The sequence below is a fragment of the Orycteropus afer genome, unplaced genomic scaffold, assembly GCF_000298275.1.
Source record: "Orycteropus afer afer isolate SDZICR_OR568_19922 unplaced genomic scaffold, OryAfe1.0 scaffold00010, whole genome shotgun sequence".
Lineage (NCBI taxonomy): Eukaryota > Metazoa > Chordata > Mammalia > Tubulidentata > Orycteropodidae > Orycteropus > Orycteropus afer.
The window spans coordinates 12,922,435-12,940,209 of NW_006921597.1; the positions used below are offsets into that span (position 1 = coordinate 12,922,435).

Below are 17,775 nucleotides of genomic sequence, written 5' to 3' on the forward strand. Positions count from 1 at the left end.
CAACCCAGAGAATGGGAGAAAATATCTGCAAATCACATAACTGATAAGGGACTTGCAACCAGAATATATAAAAAGTTGCAAATGAATAATAAAAAGATAAACCAATTTAACAATAGGCAAAAAATCTATATAGACATTTCTCAAAAAGCATATACAAACAGTTAATAACGCAACGCAATGCACTGCCGTGGAGTTGGATCCAACTCATAGTGACCCCTCCTTGGGTTTCCAAGGCGATAGCACTATAGAAGTAGATTGCCCAACCATCCATCCAAGGAGTGGCTGGTGGGTTTGAACAGCCAGCCTTCTGGTTAGCAGTCAATGTCATAGGCACTATCTACCAGAGCTCCCACAAACAGTTAACAAGTACATGAAAAGATGCTAAACATCTTTAGCCATTATGGAAACACAAGTTAAACCCACAATGGCATACCACCTCACCAAACTAGAACGACTGTATTCAAGAAGACAGATACTTAATAAAAAGTGTTGGCGAGGATGACTGGGCAATCTACTTCTGTAGACATACCGCCTCAGAACCCCAAGGAGGGGTTGCTATGAGTCGAATTGACTCGACAGCAGTGAGTTATGTTTCTTTCTTTATTTATTTTTTTGGCGAGGATGTGGAGAAATTGGCACACTTACGCATTGCTGTTAAGAATAGAAAAATGGTGGAACCACTTCGGAAAAAACAAACAAATCCATCGCCATAATGCGAATTCCTGTCCATAGGAACCCTATACATCAGAATAGAATTGCCTCATAGGATTTCCAAGACTGTAAATTTTTAGTTTCACTTTTCCTCGAAAAGTTAAACAAAGAGTTACCATATGGCCCAGCAATTCCATTCGTAAGTATATATCCAAGAGAAATGAAAACCTATGTCTATACAAAAACCTGAATATTCACAACAGCATTATTCTTAACAGTCAAAAACTGTAAACAACTCAGATATTATCAATTGATGAATCAATAAATAAAATGTGGTATATCCATACAATGAAATATTATTTGGACTATGAAAAGTAATGACGTATTAACATGATGCTACAACATGCATGAACCTTGAAAGCGTTATATTTAGTGAAAGAAGCTAGTCACAAAAGACTACATATTGTATGATTCCATTACATGAAATGTCCAGAATAGGCAAAAAGAAAGTAGAATTAGCAATTGACAAGATGGGGTGCTAATGAGTATAACCAAAACCAAACCCACTGTCACTGAGTCAATTCCAACTCACAGTGACCCCCATCTAAGGGTTTCTAAGGCAGTAAATCTTTATGAAAGTAGATTGCCCAGTCTTGCTTCTGCAGAATGGCTGGTGGGTTTGAACTACCAACCTTCTAGTTAGCAGTCAGATGCCTTAGGCACTGTGCTACCAGAGCTCCTTGCTAATAGGTATAGAGTATTTTTTTTTTAGTGATGAAAATATTCTAAAATTGTTTGTGATGATGGTTGTACAACTCTGTGAACATACTAAAACCCACTGAAATGCATACTTTAAATTGTTGAATTGTGTGACATGTGAATTTTATCTCCGAAGTTGAGGGGGAAGAAATTCAGCTATAAGAATAAAGATTCTGCACAGAAAACTCTGTATATAAACCAATTAGGTAACAAGATAAACTATCTCTAACACTGCTCGACAGTAACAGCATCCTACTTATTCAGATAGGAAAAATTACTTTATCCTACCACCCAGTTTCACACCTATGCAACAATAAACAACCCACTACTGTCCAGTCAATTTCAACTCATAGTGACCCTATAGGAAAGAGCAGAACTGTCCTACAGGGTTTCCAAGGCTATAAATTTTTACAAAAGTAGACTGCCTCGTCTTTCTCCTGCAGTGCAGCTGGTGGGTTAGAACCGCTGACCTTACAGTTAGCAGCTGGGCTGGATGCCTTAACCACTGCACCACCACCAAACTCACTGCCATTGAGTTGGATCTGACTCATAGCGACCCCCCTTGGGTTTCCGAGGCAGTATCAATCACTACGGACGTATATTGCCCAATCGTCCTTCTGAGGAGTGGCTGGTGGGTTTGAACCCCCAAGGCTTCTGGTTAGCAGTCAAATGCCTTAGGCACTACTCCACCACAGCTCCTGAGCTCCTATTCAGCACCCAAAAGCTCTCAAAACCACTATAGATTCTTCTATAGAATCTCAAAAATCTCTTTACAAAGAAAGCCCCAGTCGTACTTTAGTTTCTAAATCTAATTGTATATGATTCCACATCTTAGGATAATTTACAATAGCAACCTATTTACTAGAGTTTAAGAGATATCCACCAATCTATTTACTAAGGATGAAGTGATGTCTACAGAAACAGCCTATGGAATGGTAGGTACTCTTACAGGTTGTAATTGCGCAAAGTTTCTCTTCTAAGGGTTCCTAAATCCCCTAAAATAGTACACAAAACATTGTGTGTGTGTGTGTGTGTGTGTGTATTTTTCTGAGATGATCCACAGCTTTCATCAGTTTCTCAAGAGTCTAAGAACCAAAAAGGAGTAAGAATCAATGGTTTAAGTCAACCAAGACTGTGCTTTAGAATCGATTAATCCTTTTCACTTTTTTTTTTTTTTTTTTGTAAAATAAGGTAGCTACCTTGAATTTTACAAGGTAGAAGAAAAACAGATTAAAAAATTATAAGATATAATGTGGGTATTTACTCATCACAGAGTAGCCCTTATTTTCATTTCATTGAAAATCAAGGCCAAAAAGGAAATTTTTGGAAGTTGGTAAATGCTACATCTACTCTATGATGGATTGGTGTCAAAATTCTAATTTGAATAGGGAAAAACACTATTTTTCCCTTCTAGTTATTCCAGGTAACTAACCATTTATTTCTTCAAAAAAAAATACTGTCTACCAACTACTGCCAGACATAGTGTCAGAAGCTGAGGATACACTGGTGGAATCAAACAGTCCCTGCCCTCAAGGAGCTTATAACCTACTGGATAGAAGCTTTCTCCCCACACACTAGTTGAGCTGTGGTGGTGTAGTGACTAAGGCATGTGACTGTTCACCAGAAGGCTGGCAGTTCAAACTCACCAGCCACTCCTCAGAAGGAAGGCTGGGCAATCTATTTCCGTAGTGATACCACCTCGAAAACCCAGGGAGGGGTCACTATGAGCCGGATCTGACTCAACAGCAGTGGGTTTGGTTTGTTTTTTAGTTAAGCTAAACTCAACAAAACTATTGCTTGGTTTTAAGAAGACTTCAAGGGATACTTCTGGTTTAAGGTTTAAAGACTATCTCAAGGCAGTAGTTTCAGGGGTTCGTCCAGCCTCCATGGCTCCAGAAAGTCTGGAAACCATGAGAATCAGAAATTCTGTTCTGTATTTCCTCCTTTTGATCAGGATTCTTCTATAGAATCTCTGATCAAAGTATTCAGTTAATGGCAGCCAGGCACCATCCAGGAGGGGGAAACCAAAACCAAACCCAAACCCATTGTTAACAAGTTGATTCTGACTCATAGCAACCTTAAAGGACAGAATAGAACTGCTCCACTGGGTTTCCAAGGCTGTAATTTTTTAAATTGTGATTTGGGTGAAAGTTTATGGACCAAATTGGTCTTTCATTCAATGATTCATATACAGTTTTGTTTTGTGACATTCATTGCAATCCCCACAATGTAACAGCACTCTTCCTACATTTTCCCTGTTTACCATTTACTTTTGTCCCTCTTTCTCATCCTTTCCTACCTTCTTAGCTTTACCCCTGGGAAAATGCTGCCCTTTTTATTTCGTATGGTTGATTGTAGAGCCATTTTTTTAAAAAAGAGAAGTGACAATTTACAATTTATGTACATGATGAAACTTCTTCCCTTGATAGATGAACTCCACAGAAAACTGTAGCATATCTTCTCCTAAAGCTTGTCATTTATTAAAACATTTTACAACTCAGATGATTTTCCTCCTAAATCCTATTTTTATAGGAACTCAATATACATCACAGTTTCTGGGACCTAAGGTATTTGACAAAGGTATGCCATATATAATACCAAAACCCACTGCCATTGAGTCTATTTCACTCATAATGACCCTATAGGACAGAGTAGAACTACCCTATTCTTAAAATTCCAATTCTTCATTCTTCCTTTTTTTTCATCTTAACTCCCAAGATACATTAATTTATCACTGTTAAATCTCTAATTATTCCAGAGCTGGAAAAGTACCAGTCTGAAGTAATGTAAAAGAAAAATTCTTTAAATTGTAGAATTGCAAACATAACTTCAGACTAATAAGCAGGTAAAGAAAATCCTACCATTCTTTAAACAATTCTTGAATTCAACTGTCATTGAACTGTTCTCTCCCTGGTACCTGACTACTTCACTAGTACTTCTCTTCCTCTAGAATCTCTTTCACTAGTATGCATCCTAGTTCCATCCAAATACTCTTACCTGATCATATTCTGAAGCACCAGGATAAAGAGGCCATCCCAGGAACAGCTCAGCTATCACACAGCCCAGTGACCACATATCAATAGCTTCACAAAATGGTAATCCAAGAATAATTTCAGGAGCTCTAGCAAAAATAAAATTGTGATATAAAAAAATAAACATTTTGGGAAATTAACTATGTTAACCAAGTCCTATTTTAGTACCAGTAAAGGGTACATTTATTTAATGAAATGGAAAACAGTGTATTTATTTAATGAAACTGAAAACAATCTCTGGTATACAATCTGTCATCCAAAATACTTGAGACCAAATGTGTTTAGAATTCAGAATATTTTTAATTTCAGAAAGGTAATATAGTGCAAAACCTGCATATTATAAAATAATCCCAATGGAATTTGGGACATCACCCATAATCAAGCACATTAATATTTCTGCAACAAAACACATATAAACAGTTACAAAGTAAAAAAAAACTTTAAATAGCCTTATATTAGTTGCAGTCAGGTCTTGCCAGTAAATGAGTAGTTTATACAAAACTTATGAAAAAGACTTTAAATTTTGAGAGCTTCTGAATTTTGGAATTATGGATAAGGGGTCATAGACAATAGATAAAATGTTTAATGCTCTTTAATTATAAAAACAAAATCAGTTAAAGGGTCTGATTAATAAATACTCCTCTGTGATAGAAATGCCTTCTGAAGAGATGTGGTGGTTGACAGCATAGACTGTAGAACCAGCCTGTCAGGATACAAATCCCAATTCTATCATTTATATCATAAATATACCAAGTTACTTAATCTCTCCTTGCTCAGATTCCTCATCTATAAATTAGAGATAAAAAGAGAACCTACCTTTTAGGTTGTTGTGAAGTTTAAACAAGTAAATACATTAAAGCTCTTAAAACAGTATGTGGCACATAGTAAACCATATATAAATGTAAGACAGGATAATAACTATTACTATATCATTATTTTAAAATTTGAACTGTGTGCTTCTGCAAATATTCATTTCCATTAATGCTCCAAGTAAGAAACATGTCCTAAGGAAGAACACATTTTAAGAAGAAAAGATAAAGGTAATATCTGAGAGTTTTATAAATATGAAACACATTTAAGGTAAAATTATTACTACCAGTTATAGAGAAGGAAACTAAAACAAAGAGATTAAATAATTTCCCCAAAATCACACAGCTAGTAAGTGGCAGAGCTAGGATTTGAACTGCAACAATCTGGTTCTGGAGTATATTACATTGCCTCTCAGTAAGTAAAATGTAAAATACACAGCCATATGAATAAATGTATTTGGCACTGCAATATAACAAACCCACAGCCGTCAAGTCAATTCCGGCTCATTGTGACCCTACAAGACAGAGCAGAACTGCCCCATAAGATTTCCAAGGCTATTATGGAAGCAGACTGCCACGTCTTTCTTCTGTGGAGCAGTTGGTGGGTTTTAACTACTCACCTTTTGGTTAGCAGCCAAGCACTTAACCACTATGCCATCAGGGCATGGTGGTATATACATGGGCATTTTTTAAACTGTGACAAAAATTATTAAACAGATGGATTCAAAAGCTGAGTAACAATAGGCAAAACTATCAATAATAAAACAACACTTACATAGTGCTTAAAAAAATGATGAGGTAAGTACTATTACTATATATTATCAATTCTAAGATGTACATATTTTTACACTTTAATATCTCTCAAGTCAAGGTGATTCTAAAAATGATGGTATACTTCAGTTTAATGGCAGTGTTTTTAGTCTCTTAGATTCTGTGTAGTAAAGTATTGCCTCCATTTTACAGATAAACTAGCCACTGATAAGAAACTTACCCAAGGCTACACAATTACTAATGATGGAACCCAGAAGTCTGGTTCTGGACCCTAAGCTCTCAAACACCTTATCATTGTCTCCAAATAATTTCTTCTTACAAGTCATAGAACTTACATCTGTAAGGAAACTCGAAAATCATCTAATGCAGATCCCTCACTTAATACAAACTAAATGGAAAAGTAGATCTCCACGAAGAGCCTCTTAGCTGGCAGTGTCTCCTCATGGAATGTCTACTGGGTTTCCCAAACTTTTCTGTCAAGTAATAGGTGCTTACTGTTGGCCTTTCCTGATTCTTATACAGTTAACAGGAGAAAATCCAGTCAATTCAGATTTATATGATTTGAAGCTATAGGTGGAACCACCAAAAACATCAGTTTTCATATTGTTTCATGTAGACTGGTTTTGTTAGCCAAGGAAACAATCTTCAAAAGTGATTTTCCGTGGCTAGAGCCACTACTGATGGAATTTCAGAGTTCAATTAAATCCCACCAGGGTGGCATGTTTTTAGAAAAGCGTAAGTATGGTAGAAGCATTAAAAAACTACAGGCAAGAGTACCCAGAAACACTATAAAAGCTTTTCTAAAATCAAAAAGAAGCAAAATTTTCTACTCTCAGTGAGCAGAATCATTCATTTCCAAATTCACGAAAGGGCCAAAAACAACTGGCAGGGAGACTGCAAATGGCTTTGTGCCAAAATAAAAACTGGGCTTAGAACATTCCTAAGCATCAATGGGAGAGTGGCGGGTTGGTCTTGCCACTCCCATCATACTAGAAAGACATTTTAAAGTCCAAAAGGTAGGTCACGAGGAGTAACCAGGCCATGTAATAATGTTTCTTGGAAAAGGTAGCAATGATATTAATAAGTGGCATAGTGCTTAAGGCATTTGACTGCTAACCAGAAGGCTGGAGGTTCAAACCCACCAGCCACTCCACAGAAGGAAGGCTGGACAATTTACTTCTGTAGTGATACCATCTCGGAAACCCAAGGAGGGGTCGTAGAGTTGGATCCCACTCTACAGCAATGTGTTGGGTTTGGTTTAGTTTTTTTGGTCTAAAGCTTGAAGCTTCAGGGAAATTATGAAAAACCCTAATTTCAGCTCTCAATCCCCATTTAAGAAAACAAACACACTAAAAATTAGCTGAAAAAGAATCACTTTTTCTATTTGGTCTCACCCTGCTTTGAAGATGACAAATGAAGCAAAGGATTTCAGCAAAAGCTCACACAAAATAGTAATTCTACCACATCATACAAAAAAAGGCAAGTACCAAATAAGTAAGTAAATAAAGACAGTAAAATAATAATAATAAGGCTGCTCAGTCCATTGAGGGCTTTTCACTGTCACTGCAGCCTAGAAATGTTAGACTTACCTAACCCCCCAGGAAGCAAGGAGCTATTTTCTCTTATACTGGAACAGTAAGGAATCATTAGAGCGACTTCACGTCTAAAGACTAAATGGTTTAAACTCTAAATTCAAATTACATAGTTCTTAGAAATATTTTCATTACTCTATCATCTTTTCTCTTTGCCTCTGTATTTCTAAATCCCTTAATATAAACTCTAGACACTCAAACTCTGCTAGTACTCATCTTGTATAATAAGGAAGCTGAGTTAGAGAATTAGTCTAGGTCCCTTCCCAGCTCTGACATCCTAACAACTGAGCTGTAAAAAAGATCACCTAAACAAAACAAAACTGGTAGCATTTGCTTCAGTAGGAAAATGATATTAACTGCAATTTGGACATAGTAGGTTTCCTCTTGGAAGATGCAGCCCATTATTAAAGAACAAATACCAAATAAGCTCTAATTACTGTAGCCAGATGGTAGAAATAACAAGCCCCACCACCACCACGCACCCCTTATTTGACTTTACAACTTCAAACTTCTTTAAATTGAAAAAGTCCTCCAAGGCCATAAAGCTTCATTTTACAGGAGCCCAGAACAAGCTGAGGTTAGGATCACTTCACAGCACAAACCATTCTCTGATCATTTTCATGAATACACAGATATATCAAACCTACTTATTAGATCAGAGATATTACACAAAGTCTAACTACCTCCATCTGTGGCTTGGGTCAAACTATAGTTTCACCATCATATGAAACTGAATTGTTTGTTTGTCTAGGATAAGTTCTCTAGAACTTGTCATCACATACATAACAAGTAAGTGATCTGACATTGAAATAAAGGCCAGCTACTATGGACTGCCAGAAGAACAAACAAATCTGTCTCGGAAGAAGTACAGCCAGAATGCACCTTAGAAGCAAAAATGGCCAGACTCTGTCTCACCTATTTTGGCCATATTGTTAGAAGGGACCATTCCCTGGGAAAGGGTATCATGCTTGGTAAAGCAGAGGGTAATCAAAAATAGAAAAGACTCTCAATGAGACAGATTGGCATAGTGGCTGCAAACATGAGCTCAATCATGGCCACAGTTGAGATGGTACAGGACTGGGCTGTGTTTCGTTCTGTTGTATGCTGTATCACTATGAGTAGGTGCTGACTCAATGGAACCTAACAAGTTTGTTCAGAAGAAGCCCTGAAGGTGAAATGGTTGAAGTGCTCAGCAGCTAACCAAAAGGCTGGCTATTCTAATCAACCAGCTATTCTATGGAAGAAAGATGTGGCAGTCTGCTTCCACAAAGATTTAACCCCATGGAAACCCTGCTGGGCAGGCAGTACTACCCTGTTCTATGACTTGGAATTGACCTAACAGCAATGAGTTTAGTTTGGTTTTAGTTTGTTCAGAATAGAAAACTATTGAGCTTAAAAGCCTGGTAAACCTTTGTCCCTACAACTCAAGCCCCAAAGACAGTAAGTTTTCCGGACTCAGTCTACATTTACAGTGTGTTGGATAATAATAATGTTGTTGTTGTTGTTGTTGTTGTTATGTGCCGTCGAGTCAAACCCGACTCATAGCGACCCCTCCTCCTTGGGTTTCCGAGGCAGTATCACTAGGGAAGTAGGATTGCCCAACCTTCCTTCCGAGGAGGGGCTGGTGGGTTTGAACCGCCAGCCGTCTGGTTAGCAGGCAAGTGTCTTAGCCACTATGCTACCAGAGCTCCTAATAAAGTATATTATATTTATTGCCTGAGTCATTTAGCCATGCCCATGGCCAACAGAGACAGCAGGATGGCCAAAATGTATGTCAACTGATAATAATTTGGCATGTTATCAGCAAGATGAAGTAATGTAAAACAAAAAGGAGGGTTGGAGGAAAGCTAGTTTTGGAACCAGAATGCTTTATCAGCCAAAAGGATTTCACTGAGGGTTTCTGAAAGACAAGAAGGTGAAGGCTTAATGGACTCTAATCAGGCAACAAAGCAACAGGAAAGCAGCTTATCCACTGTGATAACCAGTGATAAAGAAGGAATGCCTGGGCTGCTAGTCCATCTGCCTTAGGCTCATTATGAAGTATTACTGTGACAGAACAGAACACTCATGTTAAATCCTAAATGTAGTAAAGCCCTGGACAGTGAACCCATTCTGATACCCAGAATGAGCTCCTGTTTTTAAGGGGTATACAAAGAATGAACTTCCATTTTTAAGGGGTAAACTTACACCTATAGTTAGTAACTAAAATGCTATGGATTTATAAGAAGTTTGTTGAAGCGTAATTTCCAGTGGAGTGAGCAAACCAAACAAACAAAAAAATAAAATAAAAACAAAACCAAAATTATTCAAATGACAAATTATAAGGATAAGGAAAAAGTACAAAGACCAGCAACCTAACACAGAGCATTAGTCAAATGAATCACACATTAAAGAAAGCTAAGTAGGCAGAGCTATTTATCCCCCAAATCTTCTTTACCCTTTAAAAGTAAAACCCATCAAAAATAATGTCATGAAAGAATTCTTATCACCTACCAAATCAAAAAACAAACCCATTGCAGTCAAGTCCCCTCTTTCCATTTTAAAACTGCTCTGTTACCGTAAGGGGATACACTTTGTCCCTGATGGGCAGACAAATCTTTAAAGAACACCTGCAGGGACTGACTGTTGTTGTTGTTATGTGCATCGAGTCGGCCCCTCCTTGGGTTTCCGAGTCGGCCCCTCCTTGGGTTTCCGAGGCAGTATCACTACGGAAGTAGGATTGCCCAACCTTCCTTCCGAGGAGTGGCTGGTGGGTGCAGGGACTGACTAGAGATCTACAAAGGAGAAAAGCTGGTCAAATCCTCATTCCTGAGGTGTTATTTGTCTCTTACCTTCCCAGCACTCAGAACGGGGTGCAGAACTAAACTCTTCCGTGTACCTGCGGAGTGTCTATATGTATGGATGTTGGGATGTGGTGGAGTTGCTCAAAGCCAAGAGTATCAGAAGCAAATGTGGTTAGAACAAAACCAAAAATCAAACTGACTGCCATCGTGTCGATTCCAACTCATATAGTAACCCCCCTCCCCGTGTTTCCAAGGCCATAAATCTTTATGGAAGTACACTGCCTCATCTTCCTCCTGTGGAGCTGCTGGTAGGTTTGAACCACCGGCCTTTTGGTTAGTAGCCAAATGCCTTAACCACTACATTACCAGTCATGAATAAGTAAATGGGGTGAGATTCTCAAAACAGGCCAAAGTTGCTGAGGGCAGCGTGAAACCAGACATCAAAGGTTCTTAGGAGTTTCTTTACCACATCTCACTCAAGTAAAAATATCATAGAAAAAGAATAGATAAAAACAAATGAGGTATGTGCTTCGACAACAAAGATGAACCCTTCGGCACATACAGTAGTACCGCGTTGTCAGTGAAAGCAAACACAGGTATACGGGTGGATAGATGGGTGGACATGCTGAACTATTAGGTACATCTATGTAGTGGGGAGTGTACCCAAGACCATGTATAGGGTTGGCAGACAATGGTCCTATAAGTTCATATGTATGATCTGAATTCCCAGGTGTATAGTAGAGCTTACGAAGGACAAGGGTGTAGTCACTTCTTGGTCTCAGCCAGCTACCCAGAGGAACCAAATAGTTGAACCTGTGGCCTCGGGACCATAGTCACAGGGGACATCAAGCTCAATCAGCATAACATACTACACAAAACATTGTTCCACCTCCTACTTTGGTGAGTAGCGGTTGGGATCTATATGCAACGATGGGTCTCTCCTCATCCAGAGCAAAGCAGAATGAAGAAAACCAAAGATTCATGGAAACAATTAGTCCTGGCAACTGGGACACCATGCAATCTGCAGCCTGTACAATTATGAGACCAGAAGAACTAGATGGTGCTCGGCTACCACTGTTAACCACTTGGAGGGGGATCTCTGTAGGAGATACTGGATAGAGAGGGAGAACAATGTGGAACAAAACTGAAAATCATTTGGGAAAAAAAAAGGGGAGGGGGACCAGGTTTGCTGATCTGACAGAGCTTGGTGGAACCACTGAGACTATGGCCCCTAGCTGCCCTTCAGGTCTGGAATTAAACCCACACCTGTGGCTTCCAGCCAAACAAAAGACAGGCATAGGAGTTGAACATTTACCTGAGGTAGATACACTCCTTGGAGAGATCAGTCATGGCTGTTTGTACACAGGGAGACAGCTCAAGGGGCAGGAGTGCATAGAGGGATGGACACAGGGAAGAGGTAACTATAGGGAAGAAATGGAAGGGGAGCTGTTGCATTGTGGTAAATTGTAGTCAATGTCATGAGACAAATTGTAGGTAAACTGCTGTATGGAAAGTGAATTTGCTCTGTAAATTTTCACCCAAATCACAATTAAAAAAAAAGAAAGAAGAAAAAAATGAGGTATGTGCTGAGAAATAAAAGTTCATTTTAAAAGCTTTCTCTCTCCCCTGCCTCCCCCAAAGAAAACTTTCTTCCTCTGTAAGTAATGTTCCTTGACTGTACTACATACAAGAATGCATATACTAACCCTTAAGTACTGTCAAGTAATTACTATATTTAAAAAGGTAACCATGTTAGAAATACCAGCTTAGAATCACTAAAGCATGAGGCACATGGGTCTCGGATATTCCAGGACAGTCAAATAAGTTCAAAGTATTTTGGAGAACGTTAAAACAGAAAGAGACCTTAGCAATCAAGTAATCCAAGTCTCACCATACACAAGAGAGAAAATGTAAAAGAATAAAATGCTGCTAGAGTTAAATCTGGATTTATCCCCAAGGCATTTTACCTGCCAAGAAATGAGCTTGGGTAAAAATAGTATATACCCAGATTTATTACAAGTAAGTAAATATCTTTATATATTTAAAATAGGAAATAGTATAATGGTACTAAAGAAAGAACTAGGAGCTCTGGTAGCATAGTGCCTAAGGCATTTGACTGCTAACCAGAAAGCTGGCAGTTCAAACCCACTAGCCACTCCTCAGAAGGAAGATGGGACAACCTACTTCTGCAGTGATACTGCCTCGGAAACCCAAGGAGAGATCGCTATGATTCGGATCTGACTCGACGGCACATAACAACAGCAACAAGAAAGAACTAAATGAGTATAATTCAACTAGAATTGACTTCAGAATAAGACTGATTTAATTCTTCCATTACTAAATGAAATTTCAAAATTAAGATAACGCTATGTAGGGGATGTGACACACATAAGTTAAAACAGATTGTCCTATTTCTATCCTAGAATCTGTAAATAATTCATTGTCATATGTAGTCCTATGTACTGCATGTTAACTCTAAAGGCAGATCTTTAAGACATGCTCTCCAGTATTTGTCACTTGCCTGTAGTAACGTGACTGTAAGTAGGTTGAGCACACAGCTTTGGAAACATGACTAGCCGAACCAAAGTCAATGACCTTCACTCGGTAGGGTTGGCGTACTGGATCCACCAGCATTATGTTTTCAGGCTTAAGGTCAGCATGAATCAGACCAAGGCTCTTGAGCTTCATCAGGGCTGTGGCCACTTGCTGTAAGATTGGCCTGATGTACTTGAGTGGCAGAGGGCTAAACTTATTCTGCTTTAGAAAATCATATAGGTTCTGTTCCAGCATCTCAAACACAAGGCAGGTATGATTCTTATGCTGAAAGCACTCATAAGAACGGACAAAATTATATTCATCAGCATTTTCACTGCTTAGGCGGGAAAGGATGCTCACTTCAATCTGTCCTTGTCTGGCATAGGAGGGGTGATTCTTCAAGATTTTAATAGCCACAATTTCCTTAGTGCTCCGCTTCCAGCACTTAGCCACCTGTCCAAATGTCCCCCGGCCTAGGAACTCCAAGACTTCATAGCTGTTGGTCATAGAACAAAGGATCTCATGCTGGACCAGCTGGTAATCCCCTTCTCCACTAGAACTGCTACTCTTTGTGGTCACAGTGGTGGTCGTGGCAGCAGCACCCACCACAGTCCTGTTTTGCAGCATGAGAGGGGGATGTTCTTCTATGATCTGCACGCTACCGTTGCTATCAACTTCCTCACTTTTTCTTTTCAATCCACATTTTTGATATGGCTCAAGCAAAGAAACGTTGCTTCTGTGAGTCAGGGTTTGGCTGCTTTGGAAGGTCGATGTAGCAGCACTGCCCGAGCTATCTGCAGCTGTTACAACAATATGCTCCACTGTGGGAGCCGGGAGGAGGAGGCCCTGGTCGTAAGCAGGGATGTTGAAATTTGCTACCTGGTGAGAGGAGTTGGCTTGTCCTTGTGTGGCTGGTAGAGTTTTGCTATGGGTATAATATTTGTCGTTGCTGCTCTGTCCTGAAACATCCCAGCCAGAGGGCTCTATTTTCAGTTTCTTCGCACTGCAGAAGGCACTCGACGACACTGATGGGGGCGAAAACACCTGCAACTGTGATGCCATACCTACGTTGAGAGAGAGGAAGAATTAGACCATCTTGATTTTATCTAACACCACAATCAGTATATAAGAAAACTATTCGTTTAGGAAAACCAGAAATAAACATGGTGGCACTAGTCTGGATTTTATTTTATACATTTTCCAAAACATGCTTCTGCTTTAGAAGGTTAAACTTTCTGGCCTAAATTCTTAATCACTCCTTGAGATGGAACAATAACTGGATATAATAATATTAAAGAATATAAACATCTATGGTAGTCTATAAAATAATAAGTTTAGATGATTGATCATAATATGACAAGTTGGACTCTAAGCACTTAACATGAATTACCCACTGAATTCTTACCACCAATCATTTGAAAACAGATATAACCATTATTTCCATTTTATAGATAAAAAAACTAAGGTACAAAGAAATTAATGTAATTTGCCCTAAATCACACAGCTATCAAAGTGGCAGCACTGGAATTCAAACCCAGGTTCTCTGGCTCCAAAGCACATTCATTCCAGAGCTCTACCTTCACCCCTGGCCTAATTGACTTTTTGATCAATTATCTAAATTTGGACATTTATGGCACACTTGCAAGATTCACAAATGAACCAGTGTTGGGCAATACACTTAATATTGCTAAGTAAAGGTCCAAAAAAAATCACAATGGGGTAGAAACTACAAGGTAAATCTAGCAGGTGACATTTAACACAAATAAAAACTCCTGGACTTAGGTCTAAAATATGAATAGCAAAAAGCACAATGATAAGAAATGAAGGCTCAGCAGTAGCATATATGAAAAACACAGTTGATAAGAAAAACATGACATAATAATTTTCCTCTCACCTCATAAGAGTGTCCAGATGTGATAGACAAAGTAAAGGCTGCCCACTTTGCTCAGATTATACATAGACTTTTAGCTCCAGCTATTACATTTCAAAAGGACCATTGATAAAAATGTCTAGAAGAAAGTAACCAGGATGATGAGAAGCCTAAAGAGTATCTTCTGAGACACCAAGGAAAGTTATCTTAGAAAAATATGGAGGGACAAAGTGCGAACAGCCCAGTGTGAACAGTCCAGCTTTTGTCCTGAATGTCCCATAGGCACCTCAAACCCAATAAGCCCAAAGACAAAACCAAAGATGATTACCTTGAAAATAAAGTCCAACATGAATAGACACTTCACCAAGGAAGATATTCAGGCGGCCAACAAACATATGAAGAAATGCTCACTATCACTAGCCATTGTTATTGTTGTTATCATATGCCATTGAATTGGCCCCAACTCATAGCGACCCCTCCTTGGGTTTCCGAGTAAGGATTGCCCAACCTTCCTTCTAAGGAGTGGCTGGTGGGTTTGAACCTCCAGCCTTCTGGTTAGCAGTCAAGTGCCTTAGGCACTAACTATGCTACCATTAGAGAGTTGCAAATCAAAACAACAATGAGATACCATCTTGCCCCAGCACTAGTAGCCAAGTTCAACAAGATACAAAATAACAAATGCTGGTAAGGATGTGGAGAGGTTGGGATTCTCATACACTGCTGGTGGGACTGTAAGATGGTACAACCACTGTGGAAAGCAGTATGGTGATTCCTTAAAAAGTTGGAATTAGAAATACCATTTGACCCAGCCATTCCATTTACTAGGTATATATCCTAAAGAAGTGAGAGCCATGACAAGAACAGAAATATTCATACCCATGTCCATCGCAGCACTATTTACAATAGCCAAAAGATGGAAACAACCTAGCTGTCCATCAACTTAGGAATGGATAACCAAACTTTAGTACATACACACAATGGAATACTATGCAACCTTAAATAACCTAGAATCTGCAAAACACCATGTAACATGGATGAACTTGGAGGACATTATGCTGAGTGAAATAAGTCAATCACAGAAGGACAAATATTGTATTAGTCCATTATTCTATAAGTCAAGGAAAGGTTTATCTATGGAAGGAAATTTTCTTTGTTGGTTACCAGAGGTTGGAGGGGAGGGGAGGGAACACTGTTAGATACGTAGAGATAAAAGTATTGATTTGGATGAAGAGAATGGCAATGTACCAATGTGAGTGATCAACATGGTGGCACTGAGGAAGAGGAAGACATAGAGAGGTACATGGGAGGTACAGACAACAAAGATAAGCCCTCTGGCACATAAAGTATTACGTTGTTAGTGAAGGCAAACATGGGTATACGGGTGGATAGATAGGTAGACAGGCTGAACTATTAGGTATGTCTATGAAGTTGGGAGTGTACCCAAGACCATGTATATGCTTGGCAGACAATGGCCCCATAAGTGTATTTGTATGTATGATCTGAATTCCAAGGTGCATAGGAGAGCTGACAACGGACAAGGTTGTAGTCACTTCTCGGTCACAGCCAGCTATCCAGAGGGACCGAGTAGTGGAACTTGTGGGCTCCGGACCATAATCATAGGGGACATCAAGCTCAACTGGCATAATATACTACACAAAACATTGTTCCACCTCCTACTTTGGTGAGTAGCAGGTGGGATCTTAAAAGCTTGCAAGCGGCCATCTAGATGCAACAATGGGTCTCTCCTCGTCCAGAGCAAAGAAGAATGAAGAAAACGAAAGGTTCATGGAAAGAATTAGTCCTCGTGACTGGTACACCATGCGATCTGCAGCCTATATGACTATGAGACCAGAAGAACTAGATGGTGCCCAGCTACCACTGTCAACCACTCCGAGGAGATGTATGTAGGAGATCCTGGATAGAGAAGAACAATGTAGAACAAAACTCAAAATCATTTGGAGGAAAAAAAGGGGGGGGGGGGACACCAGGTGTTCTGGTCTGATAGAGCTTGGTGGAACCACTGAGACTATGGCCCCTAGCTACCCTTGAGGTCTGGAACTGAATCCATACCTGTGGCTTCCAGCCAAACAAAAGACAGGCATAAGAGTTGAACATTTATCTGAGGTAGATATACTCCTTGGAGAGAACAATCATGGGAGAAAGAAGAGCTGTTTATACATAAGGAGACAGCTCAGGGGGCAGAGGTACACGGAGGGATGGACACAGGGAAGAGGTAACTGTCAGTAGCAAGTGGGAGGGAAGCTGTTGCATTGTGATGAACTGTGGTCAATATCATGAGACAAAGTGTATGTGAACTGCTGTACAGAAAGTGAATTGGCTCTGTAAATTTTTGCCCAAATCACACACAAAAATAAACACTAAAACTCAGTAAGGACCACAAATATCAATAAGAATAAAACAAACCACAAATATATATAAAACTAAACATAATATAACACTTGCTTTGTAAATATGCAAGATTTTTTCCCACATATACTTGTCTGGATGAGTCTTCTTAAAATGAGTCAATAAAATTCAGACTGAAGAGAAAAAAATAAAATAAATAAAGTCCAAGCACTTGACCTAGCATACAAGCCATCTCATATTTACCTTCTCCCTTCTCAACCATCTGACTCTCAGATATCTTGCGGTTCTACTAATTCCTCTTCTCTTGCTCCATACTTTTCTTCTTCTCAATAACTACTCCCCAGGATTAATCATCTGCAAAAGATTATCAAATCTCTATCTTTAATACAGAGTTCTCTAGAGACTTCCCTCAAACTTCAAACTCTTACCCAAATGCTCACTTGCTATTGCCACTCTGATATCTTACCTCAAATTTAACATGTCCCAAACTGAATATATGACCCTCTATTCTTTTCATGTATTTTGGTCATGTTGTCAGAAAGGACCAGTTCCTGGAGAAGGATATAATGCTTGGTAAAGTAAAGGGTCAGCAGAAAAGGGGAAGAC

At 39.2% G+C, this 17,775-nt stretch overlaps 1 protein-coding gene across 1 annotated transcript in view; it reads right to left on the reverse strand.

Moving 5' to 3' along the window:
- Nucleotides 1–17,775, reverse strand: part of HIPK1 (homeodomain interacting protein kinase 1) — a 55,624-nt gene that overhangs the window by 26,815 nt on the left and 11,034 nt on the right. The window contains exons 2-3 of the mRNA XM_007948975.2: nucleotides 12,919–13,996; nucleotides 4,408–4,531 (exon numbers count right to left, since the gene is read on the reverse strand). Of these exons, the coding sequence (XP_007947166.1) occupies nucleotides 4,408–4,531; nucleotides 12,919–13,996 (1,202 nt within the window). The remainder of the gene's footprint in view (nucleotides 1–4,407; nucleotides 4,532–12,918; nucleotides 13,997–17,775) is intronic.